Source organism: Salmo salar, chromosome 02, assembly GCF_965601325.2.
Source record: "Salmo salar chromosome 02, fSalSal1, whole genome shotgun sequence".
In the NCBI taxonomy this organism is placed as follows: Eukaryota; Metazoa; Chordata; class Actinopteri; order Salmoniformes; family Salmonidae; genus Salmo; species Salmo salar.
The window spans coordinates 24,335,241-24,356,205 of NC_138292.1; the positions used below are offsets into that span (position 1 = coordinate 24,335,241).

Sequence of the window (20,965 nt, forward strand, 5' to 3'; positions counted from 1 at the left end):
TGTTTGCCAACTTAGGAAATGTAATGTATGTATGCATAACCCTAGTGCTTTTAGTAGGGTAATCTTGTGTCTTCAGATCAGTGAAGGAGGAGAGGATATGAGATGAGATTAGGGCAGGAGGTGTTGTTAGTCTAAACTATTGAGATGGACTTGCACCACGAATTTAATATAACTGAAGCACTATTTTGTCAGGCCCCGATGTAGCACAACTACTGCGGTTGAAGCCTAAGATATGCATGCAAACTAGAACTGTCTCCAACACTTCATGTTTGGACCTTGGAGCTCATATGTATAGCAGCGGCACCTACCAATACAGAAGTGGATAAAAGTTTCCCTCGAAGTAACCACAGCTGCTCATACCAGCACTATATCTGCCAACCTGGTCTCAGAGCATTTCGTATTATTCTGTATGTACCGAAGCACTCTATTTATTATGATTTTTATTTATTTTATTTTTATTTAACCATGTAACTAGGCAAGTCAGTTAAGAACAAATTCTTATTTACAATGACGGCTACCTCAGCCAAACCCGGACAATGCTGGGCCAATTGTGCGCAGCCCTATGGGACTCCCAATCACAGCCGGATGATACTGTACGTTACGTTTCGTATGGTATGTATTCATTTGTGGATGTCCATCACCCATTTCTTATGATATGTTACCAATTGCAACGTTAGCTAGGCTACAGGTTAGGGTTAGGAGTTAGATTAAAGGGTTAAGGTTAGGGGAGGGGTTAGCTAAAAGGGCAAAGGTTAGGGTTAGCTAACATGCTAAGTCGTTGCAAAGTAGCTCAAAAGTAGTAAGCAGTTGAAAAGTTGCTAATTAGCTAAAAGGCTAAATTTGTCCATGATGAGATTTGAATTCACAACCTTTGGGTGGCTAGACTTTCACGTTATATGCCAAACCCAACCAACCACCATACTTTTGTTTTTCCTTAAGTAACCGTCTGTCTTATCTAACCATACCAAACGTAACATATCATACACATTTTTGTTTCACGGATCCGGATTTACATTTACTATGTTGTGTCTTGTCTATGAGACCAGGCTGCAACATCAAAACAACACTTCCAACAATTCCACTCTCGCCAGATGCGACTATGTTCACACTGCGCACAGCACAGCTTTAGTGAGCGCAAGCCCTGCCAAGTACATGTTATTGACCAACAATCGGCAGCTGCGGTAGGTGTTACCTCTCTTCTGCAAAGCTCCCAAAATACAGGCGCTGGTTCTCTGGGTGTGTGACGTGTGTACTGTACAACTCTGCTCACGTTGTGAGTAGAGGACTGAAATTACTATACTTCCTCTCTTCTAAAAGTCCTGCATCATCCCTATGACCTCCTTCACTTTTGTTTTGTGTGAACTGTTAGTTGAAATTGTTGTCTCTCTTTCCCCTCTTCCTTTAAGCTCTTTTCTGTTCTGCTTCTTTAAGTGCTCAGGGGATGAAGCCATTCAAACAAACAGCCTGTTCTCTCCTGTCTTATTTATAGTGTAAGCAAACAGCAGTGTTTGTCTCCAATGCTACTGGGACTACTAAATTATTGGTTATAGAACATGGCTAATGTGGTAAGTACATTTCTCATTTCAAACCCCTTCTACTGTCTATGTGTTTTCTCTTTTCTCCTCGTCTGTGGTCTTTGTCCTACACAAGTTGTCTTTACTCCGCTTAAGTCTTTCATGCTGTTCGAATTCCTTTGTGTGTGTTTGTATGCATATGTCCGTGCATCCATACGCCCATATTTCCCAGGATATGCTCTCTCTCTCTCTCTCTCTCTCTCTCTCTCTCTCTCTCTTTCTCTTTCTCTCTGTCTCCCCCTCTCTCTTGCCGACTCCCACCAGTCTTTCTGGTTTAACAGAAAATCAGATAAGTATAGAATACCTACAAAGAGGTTAGAGAGTGTGGTTAGAGCACAACGAGACAAGCTCCCATAGTGTGTCAATGGCACAAGTCAGATGGTCTGCAGTGCAGTGGACAGCCCCCGTAAGGAGAACAGTACTTTCCGCTCTTACTATGCTGTGTGTGGTGTTGCCTCATCTGGTGACATCGGAATCATGTGAGCAGCGTGAATATAACCTGATCTGGCCCTTGTCAGATGAGACACTTCAGGGGATACCTCTCTTTCTCACACCCACACAACTTGTCCGTGTTAGAGCAGAGGACCGGAGACTAAAGACAGATCTCTCTAGGTATAACTTGGTGAAAGAGGAAATTGTTGTTCTCGCCAACACACATTCTGCCTGCATTGTTTTTATCTTAAACCCAATAGATTGGCCTGTATTACCCAAATGATCAACTGATTCTTGACTTCTCCACAGACAGACATGGATTTGGACCTGGGAGGGATATTTCTAGAGAATAGCACCTATAACTACGATGAGGACTATGTTTATAAAGAGGAATGCTCCCCTGAAGATGGCGTTGGGGTGCGTTTTGGCACTGTGTTCCTCCCGATGCTCTACTCCCTGACACTGGTCCTGGGGCTAGTGGGTAATGGGCTGGTCCTGGTGGTTCTGGTCCAGAAGAGGCGGAGCTGGAGGGTGACGGACACCTTCATCCTGCACCTGGGCTTGGCTGACACTCTGCTGCTGCTTACGCTGCCCCTCTGGGCTGTTCAGGCCACTGGGGAATGGAGCTTCGGGACCCCCCTCTGCAAGATCACTGGAGCCATGTTCACAGTAAGGACTGGGGAGACGGGACTGGTCAAGCAAGTGTATATACTTGTATGAAAACGTAAACTGGGGGTTGGGGATGGGGAGAGAGGGTAAATGAAAAGGATTTGGACTAGTGTGGAGTGGTGTGGTATATGATGGGGGGTACTCTTAATGGGCTCTTCCTCTGAGTCCATTAATAAACTCTCAACATTTCTGGGAAAAGAGGAAGTACAAAAGAGGAACACAGTTGTGTCAACTTAATGTTCATTCCAGCCAAGAGGTTTCTCAAGTTTATATCTCTCTGTCTCTCTGTCTCTCGCTCTCTCTCTCCTCAGATCAACTTTTACTGTAGCATCTTCCTGCTGGCCTGCATCAGTCTGGACCGCTACCTGTCCGTGGTCCACGAGGTCCAGATGTACTCTCTCAGGAAGACCTGGATGGTGCAGGCCAGCTGCCTGTCCGTGTGGCTCCTCTCCCTCCTCCTTTCCATCCCCGACTGGCATTTCTTGGAGTCTGTGAGGGACGCCAGACGAGACAAAGTGGAGTGTGTCCACAACTACTTGTCCCTCTCCCAGTCTGGGTTTGACTGGCGCCTGGCCTCCCGCCTGCTCTATCACACGGTGGGCTTCCTCCTCCCCTCTGCAGTGCTACTCTTCTGCTACTCCTGCATCCTGCTGCAGCTGCAACGTGGCTCCCAGGGCCTCCAGAAGCAGAGGGCCGTCCGAGTCATCCTGGCCCTGGTGCTGGTCTTCTTCCTCTGCTGGACGCCCTACAACATCACCCTCATGGTGGACACTTTTCAGGGGAGACCTGGGGAGCCTGTTTCTGTTTCCTGTGAGAACGGGAGGACAGCTGTGGAGAAAAGTCTGATTGTCACGTTCGCTCTAGCCTGCCTGCACGCTTGCCTCAACCCAGTGCTCCATCTCGGCCTGTGTAGAAACTTCCGGCGACGCGTGCTGGATATGGTGAGGTGTGTTGAGGGGGTGCAGGACGATCCGAAACTCTCACTGTGGGATTCAGGTGTGGTTGAAGACTCACCTGACCAAGCAGAGGAGAAGGGGACGTTGAACCCAATGACAACCATGGGACAGGTACAGTCCACCCAGAGCTGATGGGTAGGAAGAGGATCCTAATGATTAATATAGTATGTCTTCCTGTCTTGAGGGGAAGTTGATGTATGGGTCATGGGTTTGGGTCTGGGGACTGGTGGATGACTGTAAACTGGGTCATGAGAGGAAGACATGCATAGTAGAAAGCCCCTTATGAGGACTGCTTTCTTTGAATTGCACTTTCATGGAAAACTCTCAGACTAAATGTATATTTATATATTTGTATAAAGTCAGCGGGTTGTCTGCTCTTCACGTTTTACCTATCAATGTCGTCCGGCTCTGTAGAATCTGTTGGAAAGAATCATGCATTCATTATTCAAACCTACATCTATATATATTTGTGATTTGGAATAAATGTGACATGGAATGGAATGGAAGAACTGACCTGGAATATTCATGCCAGAACTTGACCCTATTTGTATTTTGGTTAACCACTTTTCCTCCTTCCTGTTTTTGCTCATGAACATACTTGTTTTGGTTTTGTTTCACTGTGTGATATTTCACCTTTTGTTTTCTATGAGATATGGAGGACAGAGAAATCATGTGTCAGTAGCAGCAACACACCAAACTCAAGATATGACCTGCTTCCTGTTTCTCTTCCTGTTTCAGCTAAAGTGGATTATACTTTTCTCTTCTTGCTAAAAGGTGGTAGAGGCAAGCTGTTCAGTTGGACTGAGTGATGCTGTCCATTAAGTCTTGTCACTCAACATTATTGATGATTAAGTAAAGCTAACTCAAGGCTGAAGTGCTTATGAAGCTCTTGAATGGAACAAGTAATGAGAGAAAGATTAGAGAAAGTTTTTGTTGCTGCTGTATGTCCTTCTAGAATAAACCTTTAGGTGCATATATGCTGTAGTAAAGCAGAGAAGGGACAGGAAGAGAGGCAGACTGTCTCATCGTCATCTTGGGTGGGGACTTCTCATATCGCTCTTCACTCCTGTGTTATATTTTTAAAAAATCAAAAAACGTTTTTTGTGTGCAAAGCCCTTTGGTGCAAAGCTTTGTCACCCCATGTTGGTAAGCTTTACTTGGCTTCCTGCCACAGTAAAAGTATGTATTTTTCAGCTGAAACCACAGAGAACTTGGGTAATTATGTTATCTTTTTGCGGACACTCTTATCCAGAGCAATTATGTGCCTTGCTCAAGGGCACATCTGCCCCCAAAAAATGTACCTTCAAACCAGCGACTTTCAGGTTACCTGTGCAACACTATTAACCGCTAGGCTACCAGCAGGCCTACCATGTTGTGTTCAGTGAGGTGGAATGTTCGGAATGTTTGCAGATAAAAATGTGATGTATAGAGCTGACACAATTCGCCATTCTACATGCCAGACAATCATAGATATCAATACATGTCTATGATTGTTCTGTGATATTGAATCATCCTGAAAAGGCCTTTGGTGGCGGTGTGTCTACATCACTTATGCTGATCTGAGTCTTGCTGCCTCTAGGGGTTTTCATTTTTGGTGTACAAGCATCTATTAACCAACCATTAAAAGACAGAGATTCTGAACGATAGTATAAAAAATATAACTTTATTCAGTATTTCCCTATGGTTCCTTGAAATGCAAACCTGTCATAGGATACTGTGCATTTTTGTTATGAACAAAATATATCTCAAATTATTGCATGTGTCAGTAATACCAAATGCATTAACTATAACAGAGCACATATGCCAGTTATCATTTAACAAAACCTGAAGCAGGTAAGTAAAATGATAAATTACAAACTTAAAATTTAAAAAGATATTTTCATACTCAGAACTGTTTTAGATTTAAAAAAAATTATAGTGGAAATATAATTTTGTAATCACGTTAATATTATTTTTTTACCTGTTAGGGCTAGGGGGCAGTATTGACACGGCCGGATAAAAAACGTACCCGATTTAATCTGGTTACTACTCCTGCCCAGTAACTAGAATATGCATATAATTATTGGCTTTGGATAGAAAACACCCTAAAGTTTCTAAAACTGTTTGAATGGTGTCTGTGAGTATAACAGAACTCAAATGGCAGGCCAAAACCTGAGAAGATTCCATGCAGGAAGTGGCCTGTCTGACAAGTTGTGTTTCATCTTGGCTCTTTTTATTGAAGACTGAGGATCTTTGCTCTAACGTGACACTTCCTACGGCTCCCATAGGCTCTCAGAGCCCGGGAAAAAGCTGAACGATATCGAGGCAGCCTCTGGCTGAAACACATTATCGCTTTTGGCAAGTGGCCGATCAGAATACTATGGGCTTAGGCGCGTGCCCGAGTCGACCGAATGCTTTATTTTCTTTCGTCTGTTTACCTAAACGCAGATTCCCGGTCGGAATATTATCGCTTTTTTATGAGAAAAATTGCATAAAAATTGATTTTAAACAGCGGTTGACATGCTTCGAAGTACGGTAATGGAATATTTAGAATTGTTTTGTCATGAATTGCGCCATGCTCGTCACCCTTATTTACCCTTTCGGATATTGTCTTGAACGCACGAACAAAACGCCGCTGTTTGGATATAACTATGGATTATTTTGAACCAAACCAACATTTGTTATTGAAGTAGAAGTCCTGGGAGTGCATTCTGACGAAGACAGCAAAGGTAATAACATTTTTCTTATAGTAAATCTGACTTTGGTGAGTGCTAAACTTGCTGGGTGTCTAAATAGCTAGCCCTGTGATGCCGGGCTATCTACTGAGAATATTGCAAAATGTGCTTTCACCGAAAAGCTATTTTAAAATCGGACATATCGAGTGCATAGAGGAGTTCTGTATCTATAATTCTTAAAATAATTGTTATGCTTTTTGTGAACGTTTATCGTGAGTAATTTAGTAAATTCACCGGCAGTGTTCGGTGGGAATGCTAGTCACATGCTAGTCACATGCTAATGTAAAAAGCTGGTTTTTGATATAAATATGAACTTGATTGAACAAAACATGCATGTATTGTATAACATAATGTCCTAGGGTTGTCATCTGATGAAGATCATCAAAGGTTAGTGCTGCATTTAGCTGTGGTTTGGGTTTATGTGACATTATATGCTAGCTTGAAAAATGGGTGTCTGATTATTTCTGGCTGGGTACTCTGCTGACATAATCTAATGTTTTGCTTTCGTTGTAAAGCCTTTTTGAAATCGGACAGTGTGGTTAGATTAACGAGAGTCTTGTCTTTAAAATGGTGTAAAATAGTCATATGTTTGAAAAATGTAAGTTTTTGCATTTTTTAGGTTTTTGAATAACGCGCCACGGGATTACACTGGCTGTTACGTAGGTGGGACGATTTGGTGCCACCTACCCTAGAGAGGTTAAGTATGTACAACTGATTGATTTACTTATGTGTAACTTCATTATAGGCTCCATTCTTTACAAAAAGTTTCTTTAATAGGAAATAATTCTACGCGCTCTATTGGGAAAAGATGATGGTGAAACACGACGGCTCTAACAACCTTTCCTCCAGCTCAAATCTACTGGAGGGGAAGCTAGAGTGGACTAAAGGTCACATTGATATTCCACTTATTGAGTCAACGACAACTCAAGAGCAACAGGATAGAGCAGTGTTTCCTGAACTCGGTCCTCGGGACACCAAGGGGTGCATGTTTTGGTTATTGCCCTAACACTGCACAGCTGATTCACATTATCAAAGCTTGACAATTAGCAGATTATTTGTGTAAGATGTGTATTGCTAGGGCAAAAAACAAAACATGCACCCTTTGGGGTCCTTAGGACCTAGTTTAGGACCTAGTTTTGGAAATCTTGGGATAGAGAGAAAAGTCCTTAATAGATGGCAGAGGTGTGGGAGGTGTCTCCAGACTCAGACCACATGGAGCTCCTCCGTCTGGCAGTCTGCAGCCTGACTCCACTCTTCAGCTTGCAGTCCCGGGATTTCAGCTTGTCCAGCAGGTGGCGCCGGAACTTCACCCCCACGAAGGCGTAGAGCACGGGGTTGAGGCTGCAGTGCAGGTAGCCCAGAGAGGAGGTGGTCGTCAGGGAGATGTCCAGGGCTTTATGGCTCCCGCAGGTGTCCACCAGGGTGTTGTTGGAGTAGAGGGTGTCCACCATGAGGGTGATGTTGTAGGGCGTCCAGCAGAGGAAGAAGACCAGCACCAGGGCCAGGATGACCCGGACGGCCCTCTGCTTCTGGAGGCTCTGGGAGCCGCGTTGCAGCTGCAGCAGGATGCAGGAGTAGCAGAAGAGTAGCACTGCAGATGGGAGGAGGAAGCCCACCGTGTGGTAGAGCAGGCGGGAGGCCAGGCGCCAGTCAAACCCAGACTGGGAGAGGGACGGGTAGTTGTGGACACACTCCACTTTGTCTCGTCTGGCGTCCCTCACAGACTCCAGGAAGTGCCAGTCGGGGATGGAGCGGAGGAGTGAGAGGAGCCACACAGACATGCAGCTGGCCTGCACCATCCAGGGCTTCCTGCGAGAGTACATCTGGACCGCGTGGACCACGGACAGGTAGCGGTCCAGACTGATGCAGGCCAGCAGGAAGATGCCACAGTAAAAGTTGATCTGAGGAGAGTTAGAGAAAATCAGACTGTTATAAAACTGCTACAAAGTTGACAAAGAGTAAGTTTGTAATTGGGTAAAACATATTGACGACAATTGTATTCCATTCGCTATTGTATTCCTCAGAAATGTAAACTAAACCCAACAGTTTATTTATTTAATGTGTATAGTCCTTACTGTGAACATGGCTCCAGTGATCTTGCAGAGGGGGGTCCCGAAGCTCCATTCCCCAGCGGCCTGAACAGCCCAGAGGGGCAGCGTAAGCAGCAGCAGAGTGTCGGCCATGCCCAGGTGCAGGATGAAGGTGTCTGTCACGCTCCAGCTCCGTCTCCTCTGTACCAGAACCAAAAGTACCAGCCCATTGCCCAGCAGCCCAAGAACCAGTGTCAGGGAGTAGAATATGGGGAGGAACACAGCGTCAAAACGCATGCCCTCCATGCTGCACACACCAGCAGTAGAACAGCACATGTCACTGTAGGTCTCATTATAATCCCCATCATAATCACCAGAGAGGTCAACTTCGGTAAATGTTAACTTTTCACCGCCGGCCATGAGGGAATCCTGTAAGTGAAACAGAACTAATTGTCTTTGACATTTAAGCATAATAATGCATCACAGTGTGTGAGTAAAATGCAATGGCAAAAAAAGTGGAAAATGTAGTGTTTTTCACCTGTATGATTTCTATGTGTGATATATGTGGCTATTTTACATTTTGAATGGTTGATTTTCAGATGACGGATTGTAATTCAGATGATGATATCCTTATGCCAATTGATCATACAGACTGCTCTATTGTGCACCCAAGGGGGCGCTGTCTACTCACTGACACAGAGGTAATAGAGCTCACCAGTTTGTAGTCCTAAAGACCTGAAAGGAGTTGGTGTCGTTCAGCCATTCCTATAGACTACCACAGTATGATGTTTTGATAACTGTGTAAATCTCTCTAGGACAAGGTGACTGTTACGCTAGGGTAAGCCTAAGCGAAACACAGCCCTTATTTTAAGGGTTTCTAAAATTCCCTATGGGAAAAATGTATGGTTTAAAAACTATTGGAATCATTTCCCTGTTTGACCGCTAGGTTTTATGGGTATTATGACACCTCCACTGTGGGGCTCTATTGGGGAAATGAATGGAGAAAGAATGGGGTTTAGGGATAAACGCTGAAAATTAGGTCTGAGGTTAACACAGGCTTAGGAGATTTTATATGTTTTGCTCTCTGTGATAATATCAGGCAGTTAACATGACCTTTATGAATTATGAAGCCAAAACAACAGCTATGCGGGTGTCGGTTATGTCTGGTTAACTCTTGATCTGATAGAATCTAGGTCTTACAGTGAATTTACACATAACACAATCATTTGGATAACCATGCTAGCTTCGCCCCTCATGTTGGTGCTAGCAAGCAGGCTAGGTAGTGCTACAGTGAGGGAAAAAAGTATTTGATCCCCTGCTGATGTTGTACGTTTGCCCACTGACAAAGAAATGATCAGTCTATAATTTTAATGGTAGGTTTATTTGAACAGTGAGAGACAGAATAACAACAAAAAAATCCAGAAAAATGCATGTCAAAAATGTTATAAATTGATTTGCATTTTAATGAAGGAAATAAGTATTTGACCCCCTGTTGATTTTGTACGTTTGCCCACTGACAAAGAAATGATCAGTCTATAATTTTAATGGTAGGTTTATTTGAACAGTGAGAGACAGAATAACAACAACAAAAAATCCAGAAAAATGCATGTCAAAAATGTTAGAAATTGATTTGCATTTTAATGAGGGAAATAAGTATTTGACCCCCTATCAATCAGAAAGATTTCTGGCTCCCAGGTGTCTTTTATACAGGTAACGAGCTGAGATTAGGAGCACACTCTTAAAGGGAGTGCTCCTAATCTCAGTTTGTTACCTGTATAAAAGACACCTGTCCACAGAAGCAATCAATCAATCAGATTCCAAACTCTCCACCATGGCCAAGACCAAAGAGCTCTCCAAGGATGTCAGGGACAAGATTGTAGACCTACACAAGGCTGGAATGGGCTACAAGACCATTGCCAAGCAGCTTGGTGAGAAGGTGACAACAGTTGGTGAGATTATTTCCAAATGGAAGAAACACAAAAGAACTGTCAATCTTCCTCGGCCTGGGGCTCCATGCAAGATCTCACCTCGTGGAGTTGCAATGATCATGAGAACGGTGAGGAATCAGCCCAGAACTACACAGGAGGATCTTGTCAATGATCTCAAGGCAGCTGGGACCATAGTCACCAAGAAAACAATTGGTAACACACTACGCCATGAAGGACTGAAATCCTGCAGCGCCCGCAAGGTCCCACTGCTCAAGAAAGCACATATACATGCCCGTCTGAAGTTTGCCAATGAACATCTGAATGATTCAGAGGACAACTGGGTGAAAGTGTTGTGGTCAGATGAGACCAAAATGGAGCTCTTTGGCATCAACTCAACTCGCCGTGTTTGGAGGAGGAGGAATGCTGCCTATGACCCCAAGAACACCATCCCCACCGTCAAACATGGAGGTGGAAACATTATGCTTTGGGGGTGTTTTTCTGCTAAGGGGACAGGACAACTTCACCGCATCAAAGGGACGATGGACAGGGCCATGTATCGTCAAATCTTGGGTGAGAACCACTTTCCCTCAGCCGGGGCATTGAAAATGGGTCGTGGATGGGTATTCCAGCATGACAATGACCCAAAACACACGGCCAAGGCAACAAAGGAGTGGCTCAAGAAGAAGTACATTAAGGTCCTGGAGTGGCCTAGCCAGTCTCCAGACCTTAATCCCATAGAAAATCTGTGTAGGGAGCTGAAGGTTCGAGTTGCCAAACGTCAGCCTCGAAACCTTAATGACTTGGGGAAGATCTGCAAAGAGGAGTGGGACAAAATCTCTCCTGAGATGTGTGCAAACCTGGTGGCCAACTACAAGAAACGTCTGACCTCTGTGATTGCCAACAAGGGTTTTGCCACCAATACTAAGTCATGTTTTGCAGAGGGGTCAAATACTTATTTCCCTCATTAAAATGCAAATCATTTTATAACATTTCTGACATGCATTGTTCTGGATTTTTAAGTTGTTATTCTGTCTCACTGTTCAAATAAACCTACCATTAAAATTATAGACTGATCATTTCTTTGTCAGTGGGCAAACGTACAAAATCAGCAGGGGATCAAATACTTTTTTCCCTTACTGTAGGTATCAACAGCTGTCACAGTGCATTTCCACATAACACGATGGGGGTGGTGAAACAATACAGACCCATTCATTTTCGATGAAGGGAAGTTAAGTGGGTGTTGTAACCATTTGGCGAGCATGGATGAGGGAGGATGAACAGGACGGGACCAAAGTTGGGGAAAGCTGCCCACTTTGCTTCTCTTCCATTGGATATGAATGGCTTTCTGTAGTTTCATTGCCCAAATTGTCTTCAGTTACGAGGCACTGTTAGACACTAAAAGATACAATAGGCTGATTCCTGGACAAACTAACACCCTTTCTGCAAGCAAAATCACACGAAACCTCGACTGTCACTTTGTGTGAGGTTTTTTTATGTCTTAGTTTTCAACCAGGCGCCCATGTGTACTGTATGTTGAACTGTGACATATTAACCCTGTCAGTCCAGAGACCCCAGCAAAAATGGGCTTTTCATTTATCTACAGCCCTTATATTTTGCCTCACAATAAAGTGTTTTTAGCATTTTCTTTTCAGGACAACCAGGGCTACAAGTACAACACAAAACAACTGGACATAACCAGTTGCACTCATTAGTTTTATTGACACATTTTTATTTTAAAAAAATCTAAGTATAGAAATGTTTGCTCACTGGGAAATGAATATCTAACTAGTCAGTGACAACTGTTTGGAGTTTGTGACAGCAACTATGTGAGCTTATTACAGTATCTATGTAGAGTAACCCCTTACCTTCTAACAACTCTTGTGTAGCTTGTGAGAATCATAGAGCAAAACATGTTACATGTGCATGTTCGTGAGAGTCTCGGCTTTTCAAAGATAACTTTTAATAGTTTGTAGTTCAAGCCATTCGGACTCAACATTTTTGTAAAAAGACTCAGCCCCGGGCCCCTTAAAGGATCCACCCTTGTCTCACAAACACCACTCAGCCCTCGTTAATCACACAGACTAATGGTTGGTATCTATAGACAAATCCAATGGTACAACCCAGAAGACTTTAGCTCTGTTTAAAAGGGGTTAGAAGTCCAAAACATACTAGGAGAAGGAAGGAGAATATAGGCCGTTTGCTCCCCAATAATGCAACTGTGAGTCAAAATATTGGTGCGTTATTGTGGAACATGTGAACATCTTAACAAAATGTGTGGGTACTGTCTTTCTTTTCACACATATTTTATATACCCGGGACTGCAACTGTGAAATATGTTAGATGAGATGTGGGGACACTACCTGAAACCCTATCTGAGTTTTAGTTCCTCTCAACAGGTTTCAAATGTCAATAATGTAGGGCTTTCCTTATCAGAAGATCATCTGTCGAGATTCTGTCATTTTAGACAATTTAATTAGACTATTTCAAAGACTGTTCACACCTACACTTAATGTAAAGGTGCTTTTCTTAGGTCTGACTCAAATTTAGGACATTTTTGCAGCACATGTAACAAATTAAAAGCCTCTTATTATTATCAATTTGCTTTGTGAAAAGGTATGTAAAATTGCTTATAATGCCATTAATACTCCCAACTGTTATTTAAAAAACAAAAATAGACAAATAAAATAAGTGTACCTATTTGTACAAATTCAATGTTGTTATTCAATATGATAGTGATTATTCTGTATATGCAGTTGAAATATGTGTATATAGGGACACTTACCATGCCTTTGAATGGTATTGATGCAGTCTGTCAATCAGTTTCCACAGAGATGATGGGCTGGCGCTGTTGTGAGCATGATGTCAAACAGAACTGCTATTTTCAATGAATGGGGAGGAACCAGTAGAGAGGAAATAAGTTTAAAGGCATTCATATTTAATCATATGTAATACTTCTACAGACCCAATGTTGATCACAGATTTTTTTATTTTATTTAACTAGGCAAATCAGTTAAGAACAAATTCTTATTTACAATGACAGCCTACTGGGGAACAGTGGGTTAACTGCCTTGTTCGGGGGCAGAACGACAGATTTTTACCTTGTCAGCTCAGGGATTTAATCCAGCAACCTTTTGGTTACCAAGGCTCTAACCACTAGGCTACCCAGTGGTCAGATGTATTTATTATATTCCATATACCTTGTTTTCCTGTAATTTTTAATAAATGTGTTATTACCTAATAAACACATTGTTGAACGCCGTAACATAAAGAAGAGAGCTGAAAAAGTCAACATTGTTAGCTTGCACATTCTAACACAAAGGTGAAGGATGATAAGACCCTCTGCTAAGGCTGCACAATTAACCACATAGTCACACTGAACAGATTACATATCACTGCCTAACATGACACTTTAAACTCTCTCTCTCCACCTACCCCAGAGTGTGAATTACGGGGGACTAAACCCTACTGAATGAGAGATGAGCACCTCTAAATGCAACAAAAGTCAAAGTTTGGAGGGTCTCTAAGTAATGTTAATTTAACCATTCTCCTATTTGTTTCAAATGCAATTTTGTACTGCTACAGTGGTAAATATCCAAATGAAATGAACAACCCCACCTCTCTGTCATAGTTTAAACATTGTTTTTCACAGGTAGCTGCAGTTGTCATCCCGGGACAGTCCCGTATTTCAGCCCCTTTTCAGGTGTCTTGAGTTATTTGATTTTCTTAAAAGGTAAATTTATCAGCAAGATGCATCATTTAATTCAGGCTACAAAACTGTGGACCTAATGACAATCACCGAATGTGACTTTTTAGCAATTTGTAACGGTTGTGTCTTTCCATTCATCAAATAGCAGTTTGGATGGTGGAATGATTTTGGAGTGGACAAACTACTTGCGCAGGTCAATTTTTTTAAATCATTTGTTTGACAATCAGATGAAAACATCATGACTGGTTGTGTTCATGCCACATTAAAAGGTCATACATTTTTACAGTAAAATTACATCTTTCCCATTAGGCCCATGAAAAAGAGATATAATTCGCACTCTGCCCTACCCTTTTTATTTCGCTCTTATCCCCTCGCTCTTTCTCTAGTTTCAGTGAAATGGGATTAAAAGGTGAGAAGACACCCTTCCTGTGTGTCTCTGACACTAACATATCTATCTGCATGGTGGTGTGTCTGTGCTATGAATCTGTGAGTACCTAATTGTCTGATTGCAGGCAATACTTGATTTCTAAATCTGCACCCAAAGTACATTATGACAAGTAGGGCCAGGAGTTGTTTCAAATTATAGGCTATAACAGGTCACATGGCCAAGATAACTCTGCCACAGACATATGGCATCTTAAATGTAGAACTAGTATTATGACATTGTGATCTCTAAGGTTTTCATTATGAATGAACCAAATGTTCTTTATCTTGATTTCAACGTATTTGTTTAAAAAAAATCTTATCTTACTTTCTAACCCACTTTACATCCTGTTTCTACTACTTTCGTTCATGTTGTGATCCCTACCGAAGCCATCAAACCACATCACCTGCCTCTCTCCCCCCCCCCCCCCCCCCCCCCACACACACCACCACCCACACACACACACACACACCACACACACACACACACACACACACACACACACACACACACACACACACACACACACACACACACGTCTGGTTTGTTTCAGTGTCTGTTCTTCTTGTCTGGTCTGTGCACATGGTGTAGTTGCAGTGTTTTTAACACCTTTGCAGCGTCCGGTGCAGCTGTAGTATGTGAGGTGAGCTATCGATGCTGCATGTGGGACACAAAGAGATAGATCTCATCTTTATATCTGTGCTATTATAGCGTCTGACAGGATAGCCAGCGCATAGTGGAAGCCCTCAATGGCAATGTTCATGCTAAAACTGGTTATATATATATATATATATACACACATGATGAGTCCTCTATATATTTCTATAATGGGCACTAAACTCTGCTCTTCTCAGCACTGTTCACCTGCAAAGACACCCAACACCAACCCCCAACCACACACACACACACAAACACACACACAGGGATGCGCACACACACACACACACACAGGGATGCACAGATGCACTCATAAAATTGGATATCAATGTATTCTTAACCATTTACAGCCTGTGTTCTGGTTGGCCTTAAGACGTCGTTAGTCACTGCTGTCAGTATCTGTTGACTCAAAGCCAGGCAGTGCTGACCAGATGCTTGAAACCTGATCTGTCTTGCACAACTCAATGTGAGGATAGATCGAGGGAACAGAGAGGCCACAGGTGGGGGTCACGTCTGACTTTCTCACCCGTGTCTCCTCTACTTTGAAATGGTTCTTTATATCACTAGACTGAATTTAAAATCTGTTTCATGTTCACATCCGGAAGAGCTGTTCCCCCCCTTTTCAGAGTGCTTTTCTCACTTAACAATGACATAACATTAATGTAAAAAATTGTATCATGTATATCTCTAGTTTACATACACCTTAGCCAAATATATTTAAACTCAGTTTTTCACAATTCCTGACTTTTATTCCTAGTAAAAATTCCCCGTCTTAGGTCAGTTAGGATCACCACTTTATTTTAAGAATGTGAAATGTCAGAATAATAGTAGAGAGAATTATTTATTTCAGCTTTTATTTCTTTCATCACATTCCCAGTGGGTCAAAAGTTTAAATACACTCAATTAGTATTTGGTAACATTGCCTTTAAATTGTTTAACTTGGGTCAAACGTTTCAGGTAGCCTTCCACAAGCTTCCCACGATAAGTTGGGTGAATTTTGGCCCGTTCCTCCTGACAGAGCTGGTGTAACTGAGTCAGGTTTGTAAGCCTCCTTGCTCGCACACGCTTTTTCAGTTCTGCCCACAAATGTTCTATGGGATTGAGGTCAGTGCTTTGTGATGGCCACTCCAATACCTTGCCTTTGTTGTCCTTTAGCCATTTTGCCACAACTTTGGAAGTATGCTTGGGTTCATTGTCCATTTGGAAGACCCATTTGCGACCAAGCTTTAACTTCCTGACTGAGGTCTTGAGATGTTGCTTCACTATATCCACATAATTTTCCATTCTCATGATGCCATCTATTTTGTGAAGTGCACCAGTCCCTCCTGCAGCAAAGCACCCCCATAACATGATGCTGCCACCCCAGTGCTTCACGGTTGGGATGGTGTTCATCGGCTTGCAAGCTTCCCCATTTTTCCTCCAAACATAATGATGGTTAATATGGCCAAACAGTTCTATTTTTGTTTCATCAGACCAGAGGACATTTCTCCAAAAAAGTACGACCTTTATCCCCATGTGCAGTTGCAAACCGTAGTCTGGCTTTTTTATGGCGGTTTTGGAGCAGTGGCTTCTTCCTTGCTGATCGGCCTTTCAGGTTATGTCGATATAGAACTCGTTTTACTGTGGATATAGATACTTTTGTACCTGTTTCCTCCAGCATCTTCACAAGGTCCTTTGCTGTTGTTCTGGGATTGATTTGCACTTTTCGCACCAAAGTACGTTCATCTCTAGGAGACAGAACGCATCTCCTTCCTGAGCGGTATGACGGCTGCCTGGTCCCATGGTGTTTATACTTGCGTACTATTGTTTGTACAGATGAACATGGCACCTTCAGGCATTTGGAAATTGCTCCCAAGGATGAACCAGACTTGTGGAGGTCTGCAATTTTTTCTGAGGTCTTGTCTGATTTCTTTTGGTTTTCCCATGATGTCAAGCAAAGAGGCACTGAGTTTGAAGGTAGGCCTTGAAACACATCCACAGGTACACCTCCAATTGACTCAAATGATGTCAATTAGCCTATCAGAAGCTTCTAAAGCTATGACATCATTTTCGGGAATTTTCCAAGCTGTTTAAAGGCACAGTCAACTTAGTGTATGTAAACTTCTGACCCACTGGAAGAGTGATACAGTGAATTTTAAGTGAAATAATCTGTGTAAACAATTGTTGGAAAAATGACTTGTGTCATGCACAAAGTAGATGTCCTAACTGACTTGCAAAAACAATAGTTTGTTAACAAGAAATTTGTGGAGTGGTTGAAAAACAAGTTTTAATGACTCCAACCTAAGTGTATGTGAACTTCCAACTTCAACTATATATGTATAACCCCTTTTGAGGACTCAAACCTCTTATCTTCTAGAACACAAATTGTTTCTGTAGGGCCTGGTTACATAATGATATGTAGTCCTGTATTAGCTGACCAGATATAGCCGTCTGTAGTGCGTGAAAAACATGTTTTCCTGTGCCTATGCTATGCCTATACTCCTACCTGTTCACTGAGCTTCTCTGACACTGGCCGCCTCATCATCTCTCACACCAGGCTCCCCTCCATTGGAGACTGGGTTTTTAGCCAACTCTGGAACTCCCTCGCCCTGCGAGAGCCTCACATTCCATACACATATTCAAGTCCTACACTCTTAGAAAAAAAGGGTTCTTCGGCTGTCCCTATAGGAGAATAATTTTTGGTTCCAGGTAGAACCATGTATAACCCTTTCCCTAGAGGGAACCCACTAGGGTTCTACCTGGAACCAAAAAGGTTCTACCTGGAATCAAAAATAGTTATTGTCACAAGAATTTATATCCCAATTGTTGAACTCAACAATCACTTAAGCTTTGACCAATTCCCAGAGGTTTGTAAGACTCTGGTTAATGAAGAATTAGACAAAGCCCCCAATCTACAATAGATCAATCCTTTATTCAGAGAGTACTCTGTCCTCCAAATGAGAACAGTCATTTTATCACACACACACACCAGTAGAAACTCATATTGCGAAATAGTGACAATGTTCTAGTCACACACATTATGGAATTATTTAAAACCCTACACTTGCCCCTCTTCCTCCCCCTTTCTTTCCACTGCCGCCTCCCGTCTATCTTTTTCGGTTTTCACCGAAAACCAATTTTCTGTACATGAAAATTGGCTTCACATGACAAATAGTAGAAAAAAAACATATTGCAAAAATAATTTAAGGCTTCATTTGTTCTCAAAACTTATAAAAAAGCAATTGTTTCAAAAGGCAGTTGTTACACATGTAACAAGTTTGACTGAGTGCACTACTTCCACATGGTACAAGAACTGAAATGTACTAATAGTGAAAAGGAAACTCTCTTATAGATGTTGTTCAAGGAACTGGTACCACAAAACACATGAGCTGTAATTATAGTTCACTATGGTGCTTGAGCAGCAAACAAACCATATCAACGACAACACAAATATTAGGACTGAATTTGACTGAGTTGAAAGGTTGTTTAATATCTTCTTAGTGTTTTCAAAATTGGTGTACACACCAACTCATTTTTTCAGAGAAAAAGAATACTGAATCTATTTTAATACCAGAGTTTTACCATTTGCACTGAAGATATGACTTTGAATATGTCTCTCATAAAACCACCCTTTCCTCTCTCACCTCTCAATTTGGTGGAAGATGAAGTCGAAGTATCGGAGGTGTTAAGTGTGGTGAAGTTGTCGGACCCCGAGGCTTACACCGAGGGTCAGGATAAAGAAGAGTCTGACAGTAGGAGTTTTTGGGAAAAGTGGACCCTTGCCTTTTGGCTGATCCATTTGTGTTTTCAGGGTGGGTGAAAACAGAGTTGGGTGCTGCGAGATCAGTGAGGGTAACCAGAACTGGTCTTGTGAGAATTGTTTGTGTTTTTGCTGGGTCAGATGGAGAAGGCGTTCCGCGTTAAATGAATGGAGGCAAGAAATGTGAATCGTTTTGCTCTCAAGAAAAGGGTGCCATTGAAAGGAGTGATTACTGGGGTAGCAGTAAACGCAAAAGTTGACCAACTGAAGGGAAGATTCCTGAGGTTTTTGATGCTCTTCATTTGGTGCAACGCAGACAGGGTGGCGTGAGTGGTGAAACAGAAGAGTCATTGTCTGTTCTTTTGAGTTTTGATGTTGAGTCTTTGTCCGATAAAGTGATGTTAGGATATATAAGTTATCCTGTACGAGCTTTTGTTCTGAATACATTACGTTGTTACAGGTGTCAAGCTTATGGGCATGTGGCAGCAGTGTGTAGGAGGAAGGTTCCTAGGTGTGAGAAGTGTGTAGAAGGGCATGAGACAAAGGAAGGTGTAGCATTGGGGAAAGTAGTGGTATGTGTTAATTGTAAGGGTGCCCATGGAGCTGGGGATGAGAAATGGCCCGTGCGAGCGAGGCAGGTTGAGGTTTCCAGGGTTAGAGTAGTGCAGAAGTTGTCATATGCTGAGGCAGTGAAGTAGAGGAAGATGGGTCAAGGGGGATGGATCCTGAGAGGAGTGGTGTGAGTAGTAGATCTGTACCGGTACAGAACGATAGGGCAACAAGTGATATACAGTACCAGTCAAAAGTTTGGACACACCTACTCATTCAAGGGTTTTTCTTTATGTTTTACTAATTTTCTACATTGTAGAATAATAGTGAAGACATCAAAACTATGAAATAACACATTTGGAATAATTTAGTAAACAAAAAGGTTAAGCAAATAAAAATATATTTTATATTTGAGATTCTTCAAAGTAGCCACACTTTGCCTTGACAGCTTTGCAAACTCTTGGCATTCTCTCAACCAGCTTCATGAGGTAGTCACTTGGAATGCATTTCAATTAACAGGTGTGCCTTGTTAAGTTAATTTGTGGAATTTCTTTCCTTCTTGATGCGTTTGAGACAATCAGTTGTGTTGCAACAAGGTAGGGGTGGTATACAGAAGATAGCCCTATTTGGTAAAAGACCAAGTCCATATTATGGCAAGAACAGCTTAAATAAGCAAAGAGAAACAACATCCCATCATTACTTTAAGACATGAAGGTCAGTCAATCCGTAAAATTTAAAGAACTGAAAGTTTCTTCAAGTGCAGTCGCAAAAACCATCAAGCGCCATGATGAAACTGTCTCATGAGGACTAGCTAGCTGAGCACTCATACATTGGAGAAAAACCGCCACCTGACTCCTCAGGAGAAGAAATGGAAGAATCTGGACATTGGGTTGTTTCTGAAAATCCAGTCAATAGTCCCGCACCCAAAAAGACACAGAAAGAATTGTCTTTGCGCAAACTACAGGTCAACATAATCAATGCTGTCTCTGCAAAGACAAACGAAAGAGCCAATGGTCTGGAAAAAATGATATGCGAAAACACATCAAAAATCGTTGACCTCGAGACCTCTCTGAATCATGCATACATGAGTATCGAAGAGCTTAAACTTGCAAACACTGCTACTTCTGAGAAATGCACTGCACAGGAGAAGACCATAGTAGACATGCAAGAGTGCTTATCGGAAGCAGAGCGATAGGTGGGGGCTACGGCTTTACAGTGTCTCCGAGGACCAGGATGAGAATGTGAAGCACTTAGTAAGAGACATCTGTAACCGTGTGCTACCGGACTTCTCCGATGGATATATGGATATGGCTGTGGATGTCGCTCATCGTATTGGGAAGAAACAAGATGCCATCCATCGTCAGCTGCTCGATCATCATCCAGTTTGCTTTTCGCACAGCGAGAGATGCCGTTTGGAAGAAAGCAAAGGAAAGCGCCTTTCTGAAAGAGAGAAAATTTAGAGTCGGTGAGGACTTGACTGCAGCAGACAACAGGCCCGAAATCAAGGAAAGGGTGGATACTACAGGGGAATCAGAGCCTTTTTCGCAGATGGAAAAGAAATACGACCGGGGTGATTTATTCTGTCAG

The 20,965-nt window shown here is 42.4% G+C and overlaps 2 protein-coding genes across 4 annotated transcripts; one reads left to right on the plus strand and one right to left on the minus strand.

Annotated features, from left to right (window-relative positions):
• Window positions 1-882: 882 nt before the first annotated feature.
• LOC106578808 (C-X-C chemokine receptor type 3) lies at window positions 883-4,140 on the plus strand. Of its 3 annotated transcripts, XM_014157995.3 has the most exons (4): window positions 885-1,181; window positions 1,490-1,565; window positions 2,316-2,675; window positions 2,987-4,140. In XM_014157995.3, the coding sequence occupies exons 2-4, from the start codon at window positions 1,554-1,556 to the stop codon at window positions 3,761-3,763; spliced, it is 1,149 nt and encodes a 382-aa protein (XP_014013470.1). In that variant the 5' UTR covers window positions 885-1,181; window positions 1,490-1,553; the 3' UTR covers window positions 3,764-4,140. The 3 variants fall into 3 exon arrangements, with proteins under 3 accessions (XP_014013510.1, XP_014013470.1, XP_014013501.1); XM_014158035.3 differs by lacking the exon at window positions 1,490-1,565 and having other exon boundaries at window positions 883-1,181; window positions 2,320-2,675; XM_014158026.3 differs by lacking the exon at window positions 885-1,181 and having other exon boundaries at window positions 1,252-1,565; window positions 2,320-2,675.
• Window positions 4,141-5,273: 1,133 nt separating this feature from the next.
• On the minus strand, window positions 5,274-13,164 carry LOC106578934 (C-X-C chemokine receptor type 3). Its single transcript, XM_014158215.3, has 3 exons — window positions 13,086-13,164; window positions 8,421-8,804; window positions 5,274-8,246 (listed from the first exon to the last, which is right to left on the minus strand). The coding sequence occupies exons 1-3, from the start codon at window positions 13,086-13,088 to the stop codon at window positions 7,512-7,514; spliced, it is 1,122 nt and encodes a 373-aa protein (XP_014013690.3). The 5' UTR covers window positions 13,089-13,164; the 3' UTR covers window positions 5,274-7,511.
• Between the last annotated feature and the right edge of the window lie 7,801 nt (window positions 13,165-20,965).